The sequence below is a fragment of the Barbus barbus genome (assembly GCF_936440315.1).
Source record: "Barbus barbus genome assembly, chromosome: 16".
Taxonomy (NCBI): Eukaryota; Metazoa; Chordata; class Actinopteri; order Cypriniformes; family Cyprinidae; genus Barbus; species Barbus barbus.
The window spans coordinates 19,598,074-19,612,800 of NC_136744.1; the positions used below are offsets into that span (position 1 = coordinate 19,598,074).

The 14,727-nt window shown below is 35.7% G+C and overlaps 1 protein-coding gene across 4 annotated transcripts; it reads right to left on the reverse strand.

The window, feature by feature from the left end:
- Positions 1-745: 745 nt before the first annotated feature.
- On the reverse strand, positions 746-11,194 carry LOC306882528 (mitogen-activated protein kinase 8B). Of its 4 annotated transcripts, none has more exons than XM_079437220.1 (12): positions 10,977-11,194; positions 9,213-9,381; positions 8,999-9,128; positions 8,843-8,901; positions 8,512-8,650; positions 7,168-7,333; positions 5,552-5,623; positions 5,142-5,324; positions 4,717-4,841; positions 3,911-3,974; positions 3,137-3,214; positions 746-3,003 (listed from the first exon to the last, which is right to left on the reverse strand). In XM_079437220.1, the coding sequence occupies exons 2-12, from the start codon at positions 9,332-9,334 to the stop codon at positions 2,858-2,860; spliced, it is 1,284 nt and encodes a 427-aa protein (XP_079293346.1). In that variant the 5' UTR covers positions 9,335-9,381; positions 10,977-11,194; the 3' UTR covers positions 746-2,857. The 4 variants fall into 4 exon arrangements, with proteins under 4 accessions (XP_079293346.1, XP_079293347.1, XP_079293348.1 ...); XM_079437221.1 differs by lacking the exon at positions 5,552-5,623 and adding an exon at positions 6,709-6,780 and having other exon boundaries at positions 10,977-11,177; XM_079437222.1 differs by having other exon boundaries at positions 747-3,008; positions 10,977-11,177.
- Between the last annotated feature and the right edge of the window lie 3,533 nt (positions 11,195-14,727).

The following is a 14,727-nucleotide window of genomic DNA, read 5'->3' on the forward strand; positions in this document are numbered from 1 at the left end:
CTTTATGATCAAGGGACGTCTGATGTTAAATAATGAGTGATATAAAAACTGAATCATATACTCGCTGATAACTGTGTTGTGCAATAGATATTTGATTTCTAACACTTCAAAAATTTCAAATTCACCCCAAAATGAAAATTCTGTTAAGTACACTCATCTGTCTGAACATTTGTTCATCTTCAAAACAAAAATGAAGATTTTGTTTAATAAAACCTGAAAGCTTGCTGTATTTCCAGTAAAAAAAAGTCCATTCTACCAAAACTTCAATGCCTGAAGTATGTACATTTGAGCTTATATTTACTATATTTCATGTGCTTTATATTTGTTCTCTGATCAGTGTTTATATGTGAATAAAAGCAAATGAAGTAAATCTGTTCATCATATAAAGCAATTGTGTCTACCCAGAAGACTTGGATTAAACCACTTGATTCAAATAAATATCCTTTATGAACTTTTTTTAAAAGGCGTCAAAGGTTTTGGTGGAATGGACTTTCAAAAGAGGGACAGAAATCATTTTTTTATACCTTAATTTGTTTTGAAGATGAATGAAAGTATAATTGAATTGGAATGACATGAGGGTGAGTAAATAATGTAACCCTTCAAAGTCTTTGATAATCTATGTAGAAACAGCAACAGTTTCCAAAGTTAAATAAAGTTGTACACGGTCAAGAAAGATAAACTAAGTATAAGTTCTTGGAGAAGGGACAATAATGGAGGGGGAAAAAATCAACACACACAAGCAAATCCATTGTCCAACTATTTATTTCCATTTTTCCAGTTATGATGTTAACACAGTTGCATTTCAGTGCATTCTAATGAGGTGGTAATCTGCTAACCCTAATATAAAACAACTGCATCAGTTTGTGAAGTCTAATAAACCCAGCACCATGATCCTATAGTTCTTGTACAGTGTTTTGGACTTAAAATCAAATGCTAAGCAGGTCATGCAAGATACCGCCCATCGTTGAGATTGGAGAGGAAAAGTTTCTCATCCCCATTTTTATTATTCTCTTTTCTTTTTCTCGAAACAGCAAAACATGGACAGAACCCTTCCAAAAATGTTCGCATTGATGTCGAGTCTGAAATAACACGGTACATTGTTCAGCTTTGAGTTACTGCACATAAGCTGAGGGAAACAAAAACCAGTCTAGAATAAACAAAGACACACTTGTTGAATTGCATACACATACATACAATACATTCTCACAGATTCAAACTATACAGACACTTGATCACTCCTATTTTTCTGAATAAATAAATAAAATGAAATCATGGTTACAGTAATACTTGTAAAATGTGAGCTGTATGGCATCAAGTGTGAGGTAGTTCAGACTCGACCTTTAAACGGCTCTTGTGTTTCGTGCCTAAACGCTTTTGCTCTTTGCAGTTACAGCAGGCTCAGGCTTCCCAGGCAAGTATGTAGGGCTTAATATCATTGCCACTGTTAAGAGCACTTAAAACAAAACAACAATAATATAAAGTAATAGCAAAATATTTCTGTTTTACCCTGTGCACAGGTAAATAAATCCAATGGGCTGAACTCCACGTCAACAGCATTCAGATTCCCACTTTCTACTCCACAACTTCAGGCCTATTCAACATTCTCTCACCTTCACATTCGAAAGCAAATGTAAAACTAACCCACTTCCCTGATATATCTTAAAGTTCTTATCAAATAATGTGTGGAGCGCCACAGTATTCAATGTCAAAAGTTACAAAGCACATATACGTACAGTAGGTCAATCCCTAATACAGTAGGTCCCGTTCATTTACAGCACATTACATGCCATTAAAGACCTTCCAACCTGACGGGAGAAGCAAAAAAAAAAAAAAAAAAAAGTAAAACCAATCTTAGAGATCTGTTGTACAAAAATAAATAAATAAGTAGCTTAACAACTCTAATGGAATATGCTAGAAATTAACCAGTGTAGACGTTTTTGTTGGTGTTCCAAATAATAATTTCAAAAATGTGTGCTCTACCAGGACAGAAAACTTCTGACTCAAATGTCACGAATCAAATTTTTCTAAGGTTTTTGAAAAATATTAGACAAAAACTGCAAAATGCAATGATACAATCACAGCTAATGAATGCTTGTTCTATAAGCAGATTTTGAAGGGGTAAAACAATCTTTTTATAATTATAAAAAATAAAAAAGGTGCTGAAATCCTAGGTAACTAGGACTAGGACAAGAACTAGAACACCAGAGACATATGCACAAGCATGTCACATTTCACAGTCAATCAGCAGCAAAACTATTCATGAAAAAAGAACAGCCTGGTAAAATAAATCAATGTACATATAAAAATATTTTTTTTTGATGTTGTGAGTTGTTATATCTAAATGAAACTGTACAAATTTTAAATAAAATGTGCTGCGCAAAAACATGACCCAGAAAATGCCACCTCAGGCAAGTTGTTAAAATGTACTTAAATAGCTGATATTAATTTGTGCAATATGGTTATGTCCATTGTAAAATACTAATATGGACTTGTTTCTAAAGACTTTCATATCCCAAGTGACCAAGAAACTATACATTGACCAGGAAAAAGACTCAAAATAAATTAATTTGAGAAAATATATTCACAATTCAATCTTTACAGATTACCTTCCAAAAATCACTCTACGACGACATGACAAAATACTCTAAATGTAGCTTATAAAAGAAGAGATTTGTTAAGGAGTTCACTATCATTGGCTGAGCCTGTTAGGGCTGTCGCTAAAAAGATAAAACTGTGTAGTCATTTACAGTATCTAGAGCGGAACTCAAAAAAGCCATACCCGGCCGAAATAAAGTATTAGACTGGCCTAAATCTGATACCATGCCACACACAGAGAAACTCCAGGGGAAGGTGATAGTCATCTGCAGCAGCTCAGAGGTCCCGCGGAGGCCTCCAGGCTGCTGTCCGTGTCTGAAGCCACGGTGGGCTCTGTGGACATGGACGAGACGTCATTGATGGAGGAAGATGAGGAGGGCTGGGGTGAGCCGTTGATCACTGCTGCACCTGTGCTATGTGAAACACAACAGTCAGTTAGATCACCCAAACATGATGTGTGAGTCTATGCAAATGGAAAATCAATTTAATTAAAAAATAATTAACAATCTGCATTAGACTAAGAGAAAATCATCTTACTAACCTATAGGGGAAGGCTGACCTCGAATGATACCGTTTTTAATCCGTTCTTCCCAATCCAGGACTTCTTTATAGATCAGCTCTGAAGACGACAAAAAAAGAACAATTGGAATATAACGCGAGAGAAAGAACACAATTTTTTTTAAATCTAAATAAGCCATTTAAGGAAATAAATATTTACGTTGTACATATATCGGTTTAGCACAAATTTGGGTTTAAAAATATATCATAACTTGAAAACATGGTGATGAACACCAGCATTTAATTTACATGGATGAAATAAGGGATTGAAATGTAAACCAATTGTTTTGTTTTTTCCCCAAATGAACTGATTTACTAAAATAAATCGAAACCTGCAACACTCTTAGGAACTTGCAGCATCGGCACACTACATGTTGGAAAAACTAGTTTGTCATTGGAAATTTGAAAACAGCTGCGCTACTGTCATGCAGCTGAAAAAAGTCAGTTGCATTGTTACTTAGATATTTACTGTCATACGCTGAACAGATGAACTAAGTCATGGAAACTGGCAAGGTTCAAGTTGACAGCACACGCTCCATGAGTTGAAAGAAATATCAATCTTTCTAATTTAAGAAACTGCCGTCAGACATTTAAACATGCTGAGGAGCTTATTAACACTATTCAATCAGGTGACCCCTGCAGACAAGATTTCATTCACGTGTGCAGTGGGTAAATCATGTTCGTTCTCAGCCTCTGACACTTTCCTTTTGCATCAGATTTCACTTTGTGAACTTTAAAAGGTAGAAAAACAAACCACCTTTCCACTCCTCCACTGTGTGTTCCCTCTCATCGAGCTGTTTGTCTGTGATGAGTGGAGGTGGCTGAAGAGAGAAAGATAAGCACGCAATTATACTGGTGAGAAAAACAATCAATGTGTTGAATATGAGCTTATCTGGAAAAAAAGAGCCACAAACTTCATGTTTGTGTTGTGAGAACTATTAGATAGACAACTGTTGACAAGTATGAAGTCAGTAAGATTTATTTTGTTTTTGAAATATATTAAATTCAGCAAGGACTTACATTGCTGAAAATAGTTATTTTGCAAATTATATTTATAATGTTACAAAACATTTCTATTTCAAATAAATGCTGTTCTTTTGAACAAAAAAAACCCCCCCGTAATGTATCACAATTATCAAAAACATTAAGCAGAATTTTTATGATTTCTGAAGGATCATGTGACACTGAAGACTGAAGTAATTACATCTAAAAATGTAGCTTTACCATCACAGGAATACATTACATTTTAAAATACAGTGAAACAAAAAACAGTTATTTTCAAAATTACTGATCTTTGATCAGATACATGAGGCTTTGGTGAGCATAAGAGACCACTTTCAAAAATATTTTTAAAAACTTTATTTAGTTTGCAAATTTATTGTTAGAAATAACAAAAAAAATTTAACACTTGATAAAAAGGTTTCAAAATTGCAGCCCTTGGTTTGATGATTTGGGAAAAGAACATTATTTTTGTAGACTGTTCTTCAAAATTACAATGAGCTTGCATGTGTACTTGACGGCAGTGGATTGGAAATTGGTGTGTGTGAATGCACAAAAGCTCACCGCTTCCACTTCAGCTGGGTCGTACCACACGTTAATGTAGGGGTGCTGCAGAGCTTCATCCACAGAGATTCGTTTGGATGCATCCATCACCAGCATTTTACACAGCAGGTCCCGCGCCTGGCTCGCTGCATAACAAAATCACATCCAGTACAAAGTGTTAATGGTACTTCAGTTGTTCTCAAGTGGCTTGACATGTCACCTCAACCATACAGCAGATTATTCAGGCCACTCACTGTGCATGCACTGGAAATGATTAGAATTGCGAATTAGGTTGTTTTTGTTCTGCAAATGTGTGTTAAATAATGGACAAAATCTTTAATATTAACATTTTGACACACATTTGCAAGCGGCAATTGCACAGCTGCCTAATTAAGTAAAATACTACAGAAATAATGTCACCCATTTAAATCTTCAAACAGATGTACCTTTCAGTTTGTTGTGTTCTGAATCAGCAGGGAACAGGACGTCGGGAAAGAGCTTCTCAAAGCTGTATCCAGTGTACCGTGGCCTGTTCTCCACATAGGTCCGCACAGACTGGTTAAGTTTCATCATGAACTCCTGGGATGGAGTTCCCAGCTGCTCTATGACTTTGTTCCACTGATCAATATCTTCAGGCATTAAAGGGTTAAGAAAAGTATAAACAGGCCTACAATATCTAAAATGATTGTCTTGAAAGCTTTCCATAAATCTTGTACATTGAACCAATTCATTTTGATTGCTTATGCTAAGTCTATTTAGTCCTAAAAGCCGTGTGTACCATGGGAAAAGTATTGTGTTTAATAAAGAGAAGTGATGACCATGGAATGGATGGCACACGATAGACAGGTAAGGATACGATCTGAACCTGGAAACAACACACTACCTCTGACCATTTCAGCCATGATACAGCCAACAGACCACACATCCACTGAAAAATTAAATGAAAGTGAAATTAGCATGCAACAAAGAGCTTAAAAAAAGGGAGGCAAAATGACAAAAGACAAAATGACGATGAAATCAGATGGCAAGAAGAGTGATGTGCGTCATGCAGGATCTGCCATGTCTAGCATGGAAAATCAGTGAGGATGGAGCACAGACGTAACAGAATAATTAAATCGCAATACTATAAATAAACCGGAAACAAGTTTCACAGTGCATTACAGGCCTGACCATTTACACTCATGTCGTGACTCACAATGACTCATTAACTGATTATGATGGAAGGAAAAAAACGTTGTACAGTATTACAGATTTAGATTTTTTACAGATGACATCAAAATCCTGATGTAGGCTTTTTGGGACGATGTGTTCTCAAACACCATCAAGCCACCCTTGACCTAAGTGGTATACCTGAAAGATCCCAAATTTCTAATATACACTACCATTCAAACGTTTGGAATTGGAAAGATTTTTTAAATGTTTTTAAACATCTTTTATGCTCACCAAGGATGCCCGTCTCCCTTATCACAAGAGCAGAGAACAGAACAGCTAGAATGGCTGAATGAATATCAAAACTAGTACCAACATACAACTGAGTTTAGTGCAACAAAAAATTATTTTAAAAAGAATTTCGAGAATATGATTTAATATGAAACTAGAACAAGTACCAAAGAGAAACAACTAATAAAAAAGCAGGTGTCTGAGTAAAAATACAAAACTAACCCTTCAAAATAGTGGTGTTCACCAAACTAATGCCAAAATTAGCCAGAAAGTCAACTGGAAAGTGAAACCCGCCCCTCACAGAAATAAATAAGGGAGTGAAATGCAAAAAAAAAGAGAGAGATATAACCAAAACACAATCAACCAGTGTTTGATTAACATACAGCATGCATAACAAAGAACACAATGTAAAATAATCTTCATTAAATTAATGCCAAACTAGCGAGGGACTATACAGTATATCTAGCTCATTATGTGCCCCATGAGTAAAATGCAGTTTGTCAAAATGACAACAGACAATTCTAGTGTCGATTATGCATATTTTTTTTTTTACTTTTTACGGCTCAAGGATACAGTCCCTCCCAGGAAAAAGGATTTTGTGACGGACCATTTCTGCTAAAATGCAGCCCACAGACCAAATGTCCACTAAGCGCGTGCAGCAGAGGGAAAGAGAGAAAACAGTTAAGCAGGAAGTCAGGGGGTGTTAGTATTTTTGTACCGTTGCATAAGAGCTTGTTTTATTCCTTATAGTTTGGGTAAGAAATGAATGAACACACCAAGCCATTGTCTACTCATCACACACTGAACAGGCTTTACATTTCATCAAAGTGAAAACAAAAAAAGAAAGAATTCCTAACAAATCTTACGTAACATTTTGGTGCTGAAACCGCAAAGCTATTAGTGCAAGGAAAGCATTAGAGAGGCCTATAAAAGCGTGAAATGAAACCTGTAACACGAGGATGATATTGATATTGATTAAGCATGCATAGGATGTGCCAACTAGGCATTCTGCAGCTTGTCAGCGGCACTGACCATTCGCTTGATATCCCATTCCCAGGATGACTTCAGGGGCTCTGTAGTAACGTGTCACCACATATGGTGTCATCAGCAGACCCGTAGCTGCTGTCCTGGCCAGACCGAAATCCAGGATCTTTAAGGTACAGTCTGACTTTACCACGATGTTGCTGGGTTTCAGATCCTAAAGAATCACAAGACAGAATATTATTTGCCATTTTTTCATGAGAGTAAATAAGACCCAAGACAACTTAAAACCTGAGAAGAGAAAAAAAAGAAAAACTAAATGTTGGTATTTAATTTTTTTTATATACAAATACTGAAAAAATTGTGACATACTGCTTAAATGTTTGGTGTCAGTATGATTTTTAAATAGTTTTGACAAGTCTTATGCTTAACAAGGCTGCATTTATGGTGAAATATTATTACAATTTATAACACCTGTTTATAGTTTAATATATTTTAAAATGTAATTTATTCCTGATAACAAAGCTTAATGTTCAGCAACCATAAGGCCAGTCTTCAGTGTCACATTCTTACATACAGATACAAGTTCAAAAGAACCATATTTATTTGAAATAGAAATTTGTGTCAGTTCAATTATCCACTCAAACTGTTATGCTGATAATATATTATAAATTGGTTATAAATTGTGTGGGCTTTAGAAAGTATTTTAGATACTATTTTTTTTCAGCAACATTATTTACTATTTTTGGTTTCACTACAATACAGTATATTTCCAAGGGCTAAAGAGTATTAAAACTAATGATCTGTATTCCACTCTCAACAAACAAGTCTTTCCACACTATTAACCTTGAAAAAGATGACTTATTTCCTTTCAGTGTTCCTCTGTTTTGTCATCACCTATCGATAGATCTGTCAGAGTGAAACCATTTTTATTCATTTAACGCTTGATTATCCATGGCTGCAATTGAAATTTGCATATTAAAATGTTCAAAGGTCGCCATTCATGGGACATGACCTTGTGCAGTAACACGAGATTCACTGTATTAAAGATCTCCAGTCATATCTGCACAAAAGCAGCACACTGTATGAGACAGAGGTAAAGTCAAGGTGAAACGGGACTACGGGACAGCGATGTTTACTGAGGATCACTTGATCGCTTCCCTCCTGTCGCCTCTCAACACGTCCCTGCCTCAACAGCGCAATGCAGTCCACAGCAGCAGCTGCAGTCAGGCAGTCAGGCAGGCAGAGGTCTGGCTTTTTGTAATCAGCCCAGGGGATGAAACCCCTCCCCCTCCCTCACCTTAACTGATAAGCTTTTCGCTGTCAGTGCAACCTTGGCTGCGTACGGCAGTCTTTTTGTTTAGGCGGACAGGCTTTAGGCTAAAGAGCACAGACCCTGTGGATGATCCCCGCCGAGTGGAGGTGTTTTATTCCGCACAGCATCTGGTACAGCAGATAGGACAGCCGCTCGTGGTCCAGCTCCATCTGAATGACTTGGCAGAGGTTGGCATCCATCAGCTCCATTACTAGGTAACTGTCGTTGGGGAAGGGGCGGGACAAAAAAAAGAGGGTGTGATGGGGGGGGGGGGGGGGGGGGGGGTGTAAGAGAGAGCAGAGAAGAAGGGGAGGGGTGTGTGTGGATGTGGGAGAAAGGGGAGAGAGCATTAGGGGTATCAGCTGGGGTCTGGCATGTTTGCTGCTGTGTAAATACGCAACATATACTCACACATCTTGGAATTCTTCTAATGTTTTTTGTGGTGTAAAAACATTTAAAAGGCCTATTATCTGGAAATGAAAAAGCATATATATTAGACGGCTTATGCTCTGCTGGATTTCCCATTGCATGCAACATGTTACGAGCCATTTTGGGGTCATGACTTACATTTTTATGGTTGACGCACTTCATGAGCACCAGCTCTCTGTATGCGCGTTTGGCATGAGTCTGATTCTGAAAAGGCCGGCTGAGTTTCTTTATAGCCACGTTTCGCTCAAGGTTGTGGTCATACGCTGAGCTAAAAGAGAAAAGGATGCATGAAACAGATGAAAACATGCAGCGATTGTGTAATGTCCTTGATTTTACGAGCTCTAGAACATACCAGACTATTCCCTGAGCACCCGAGCCAATGGGTCTTAGATTCTGATACCGCTTCAACACTGTGAATGTTGAATCTCCCACATCTACGCTGTAGAATTCTTTTTCTCGCTTATTTTTGTTCATGGTGAAGCCGAAGTGTGAGCATCCGAACGAGGCAGACTTTTACAAACCTAGACCATAAAAACAAAACAAAATCCACTATAATATTGCAACTATTGTGATATCTTCATCACTGCAACATGATTTTCCTGGAGTATCTTTTTTTCTTGGCACAGCAGAATAAACTGAAAGGACAGGAGTGGTCCCAAACCTCTTTTTGGCTCTAGGCTTTATCTCTGTGCCTTCAAAAAGAAAATAACTAGAGCATACAGCTGTTAGAAACACACGCATACATAAAAAGGGACTCATATGCCACAAAAGAGTAGGGCAGTTTCCTAATAGCTCTTAACCTGAGCTAAAACAGCAGGACTAACAGCATGACCCAGTTCCACAGAAAAATGCTTCCACATATTTTGTGGTTTCCTCAAATGGCATAATATCGGGGATGTTTTTTTTCATGAGACGTCGTCATTAAAAGTACATTAAAAGTAACAATTCACTGTGATGAAAGGAAGTAGCACGGATTATGTCCAAATATGAAAGCATAAAGAAATTGCATTTTGGACCCATAGCAACAAAGAGAGACTTTTGTCAAAACTTCATTCTAGACAAGCTTTGATTTGTAGTTGTAACCGTGTATAATTAAGCAAGAAAAAATATAAATAAATAAATTACCAAGCACTTTTTTACATACAGGCCAATATAAATATTTACACAATCAAGCACCCAAACAAACCAGTTAATCAAGTTAAACAATTTCTCATTTTAATCAGCGCCAAATATTAGACTTCCAGGCTAATAACACTGACTCACAGCTACTAACTTAGCACAACATTCTTAAAGAGAAAAATAGAAGTATTAGTATGCACAATAAGAGAAATGAATAGAAACCACATTCGAGTAATTAAATTGTTTATAAAATACAGTATTCAGGACAGCTTCACTAATAAAAAGGTAAAAATGAATAACATAATGACTAATGGCTAAAAACCCCCCCACTAATTAAATAGCTAATTTCTAGTTAGCTTGATATCTAGGCTATATACAAATCTTGATTAAGACACAAACTTTTATGGGTTGTTCATGCCCCTAAACATAGGGCTCACAGTTGTTGTTGTTGTTTTTCCATTAATAACTATAACAATTGACTCATCAAATAGATCTAATGGACAAATTGGGGTCAAGCTGAAATCAATCTAATTACCTGTTGGCAATTTAAAAGCAAAATTTACATTTTTGATAATATATGCATCCCGATTTATATGACAGCACAGGCCAGTAAGATACAATATATACACAAGAAACAATGTATAGTTTTTTTGTCAAGTCTTTGACAGTGATCAGTGCACATGCTACAGCCATAAGTAATTCAGCCTTTCTTATGTTACATTCCTGATTCAATACTATCCAGAAAAGACACGCAGTATGATTACACTGGGTGGCTGTTAAAGCGAGCAGCTTGACAAATAGCATTGTAAGCGATCTCATGTAACCCACGGAGCCCGGCTCATTTATTAGCCGCTACGTTAAAAAGCCTCATCATTCAAAACGGCGACATTATCGTATTACGGTTTCAAATAAAAGAAAATGAGCTGCGATGTATACACACACCCTCCCCCACGGCGAAACAATAGCACACATTAAAACCACCTTACCGCTCACTTACCTGCTACGATTAAAATATAAACACTGTCTGTATCCTAAATGCCACTTAAATACCCGGACTCTTCAGAAATGATGTGGTGAAAGCTCTATCGATTATTAATGGCTGCTGGTTTCGATAACATAACCTCGGCGTATTGAAAGCGCTTTCTTCCTCTGGCAGCAGGCCTCGCGTGCGCTGCGGAAGACATGCGCTCTAGTCACCAAACCCCCACGCGCTTCCGTGCCATCATCACGCCGGTCTATTCATAGATACAGCATTCTATTCTATTCTATTCTATTCTATTCTATTCTATTCTATTCTATTATATTATATTATATCTGTCTGTCTGTCTGTGAATCTACATCTGTTAATAGCCTAATATTAATCAAAATTAGCCTATGTTGTGCATCCTTTTAAAGATATTAACATACAGTATTTAGCCCACTCAGATAGATACTTTAATTCATAGAATATGAAAATCCATTTAAAAATACACATTTAAAATTTTTCACCTATACAAAGAGTAAATTAATCATAAATCCTTTTAATATTTCTTGCGTGAATATTGCTATATCAATCTCTAAAAAATATAAAATAAATAAATAAATAAAAAAGATTACTGTCCATTGTTGCTGCACCTAATAAAGTTTTTTCAAAAGTTAGTGTTTTTGTTTACCAAGGAGACAACAGTGGCAGTGATGAGCTTGAGATGAAACAGACAGGTAAATAGCAATAGTTTAAATATACATTTTTTTATTCTGTGTAATCTTCAGTCAAGCTGTAAAAGGATGCAAAAAAAAGTACAAATGTTTCATTTTGGGTATTTTTAGAGATACATATGCTAGCTAGCTTTAGCAAGACAAAAGAGTCAGCAGCCATTTTATTCCAAAAAATGTTTTAAAATGTAATTTTCACTACAGAATGTTATTTAACACAATACAGGACTTGAAATGTGATGATAAACAATCAGAAATATTCTGTGCATGTATTATAATGGATGCCTAAACAAGGACAAGGACAAATAAAATGCTATTTAAATATATAGGCCTAAATAAAAGGACCATAGCTATAAAAAAAAGGTACAAAACTGTGGTGGTACCCTCCTGATATGCACACTTCAGGTACTAATTTAGGGGTAAATAAGGTACAAATATACCTTTTAGCTTTTGTACCTTTGGGTACCGTCCTAGTGACAGCTTTCTAACTTTGTTTTTAGAATGTTGAGTAAAAAAAAGGTCCTGAAGACTTCCTCATCCTCTTTTGTCAGTGCTCATTTAATCCAATTGAGCTCTTAGCTGTGGTCTAAGAATAGTTGTTCAATTTGCAAAAATGTTTCGAGGTCCCACAGACATCAGATGCTTCTTAGTGTTTAGATGTGAGCAGTTTATCAGCAAATGCATTTTTATATGGTTGTACAGTACTACAGTATGCTGAATTGGAAATTGTGCATAGCTGAGTCACATGAGGCACTTGGTAACAGAAGGTATACGAAACATGTAGTGATCCACAGGATTAAAGTGTGTGGACTGAAGGCATCAGAGGGAGATCAGGACCTTAAGACATCGAATGCTAGAAGGTAAAAACTACTCGTATTCCTAAGATGATAGATCACGTTTAGTAGTTATAATTTGTACAATTTTGTGAATCTGTCTTCATGTAAAATTCAGAAAGTTGTACGTTCTAAGATTAACAACATAGTCCGTTTGTAATTAATTAATGCTGCTGCCATGACTTGGTCAGCTATATTGGTTAATGCTATTAAAATGCTACAGTGCTGAGTTGTGATTAGTTTATGTATATCTCAGAATTTTTATTTGGACAGGGAAAGCCTAGAACCTCTCAGTCAGTAGAGAATACAAAAGAAGAATATAAAAACAAAAATTACTTTTATTTTCCTGATATTTTTAGTTTAGATTTAACCAGTGTTCATGTGCCCCTCTTAGTATTTGTACATAAAGGCTACACTGTTTGTCAGAATATACTAGGATTTGATTATTGAAGGAATGCAGTGAGTTGAGTGTCATTTCTTTCTCTTAGTCCATGAGAAAATGCATGTCTTCCTAGATACTAATGGTCTGATTGAGCTCAAGCTTATTTTTATTTTTATTTAAATTTTAGAGGCACATATATATGTATACAGAAATGGTTATTTAAGTGTTTTTAGCATTTGTGTGTTAAAAAAAAAAGCATTCTATGTCTGCCACAAAAAGAAACTCAAGGCTTCTTGTAACGTTCAGACTTATGCTTACACATCTGTCCTGCTTAACCTTCTTTGGAGTTCAAGCTCATTATTGCATTGGTACATTTTTGTGTGTATGTGTCCAGCCCAAACATTAGTTTTTTTGACTGATCTGACATATTGAGGCAGAGAACCATCCATAAATTACTTATATTTTTAGATTATTGCGTTTACCGTATTTTAATATGTCCTTTTTTACAAAGGTGTTGAGTCGGCCTATTAACACCCAGGTTGTGTAATTAACTAGATGTTGTAATCTCCCTGTATTGGCACCCAGACTTGATCGAGTTTAATATAAGCCTCAAGACAACCAAACAACAACAGACTGAACGTAAGGTTTTAAAATACATTACACTCATTCTTATTTAAATGCATTTAGTATATATATATATAATATAATTAATATATTTTTTAATGTAAATGTTTTAATATAAATTACATTTTTAATTTTACTTGTAATGTATTTTTGACAGCATTTAAAGTTCTGATGTCATATACGTAGATGTCTTATTGTTAAGTAGCTCTTCAGATTAAAGAAAATATAGTGCTAAATAGCCGTGAAACGGTTAAAGAAGCAATGCTACAACAGTAATTACAGCAATATCCTCATTTATGAGAGTTGTTATATAGCCTTTACTTTATTTGTTTATTATTATTTTTACATTTTAGTAAATTCCTCTTGATTTGAAACAAAGAGAAACTTGAATTTTTTTCGCTCTCTATGCCATTAATTGCAGTGTAGTATTTTACATTGACATGCTGAAATTATAATAATAGTAAGAATGTGGTTAAAAAAAAGAAGAGTCATGACTCTTAAGTCTTAATGGCTGATGTTGGTGACATCTCTTGGCACATTTACTTGAGCAGTCACTAGGAGTACCTTGGCAGTATCCAGGTCCGGATGTCTTTTTATGGACATCAGATTATGTCCCACACATCACATGTCAGATTACTGTAATCCTTAACTTTCTTTATATTCAGTGCATTTGCTTGTTGTTACCTTGCTTTGAAACTTGAATCAAAAATTTCTATTAACAGCATCTGACTATGTTACTTGTGATGTGATTAAGAGTGAAAATGTGTAGGATAAGATTTGATTTTAATTACTTGTGAATTGACTGGATAAAAATAATGTGCACTAATGAATCACGATCCACATGCTTTTAGAAAGGCAATACTGTTTTAATTTTTTGTGGACTTTGACCAGGCACACATCACTTCATGTATACATCACAGCAAAAGGAAACCCATAAAGACCAGCTAAAAAAGACTAATAAAGTAGACTTTTCTATTGTTTTATTCAATTATATTTCTCATAAATACCAAAGAATGTGTTTATAATAAGTCACTTACTATAGTGAGTTAGTTATAGTAAATTCAGTTCTGCTCTTGCAAGCAATTTAAATTTATGAACGTCTACATCAAAAAGAGTGGAAGCAAATGAACATTCTTTCGTCAAGCACATATTATTGATTAGTGCTGGACATGTTTTTGATGTGAAATGTCTCCCTCTGGCGTCCTTCTTGAGTAGTT

Coding starts and splice junctions, on each gene's coding strand:
- LOC306882528 (XM_079437220.1), bottom strand. CDS start 9,334: ATGAACAAAAATAAGCGAGAAAAAGAATTCTACAGCGTAGATGTGGGA. Junction 7,334..8,511: donor CGGCGGGGATCATCCACAGG/GTCTGTGCTCTT, acceptor GTGATTCTTTAG/GATCTGAAACCCAGCAACAT. Junction 3,215..3,910: donor CACAGTGGAGGAGTGGAAAG/GTGGTTTGTTTT, acceptor TGTCGTCTTCAG/AGCTGATCTATAAAGAAGTC.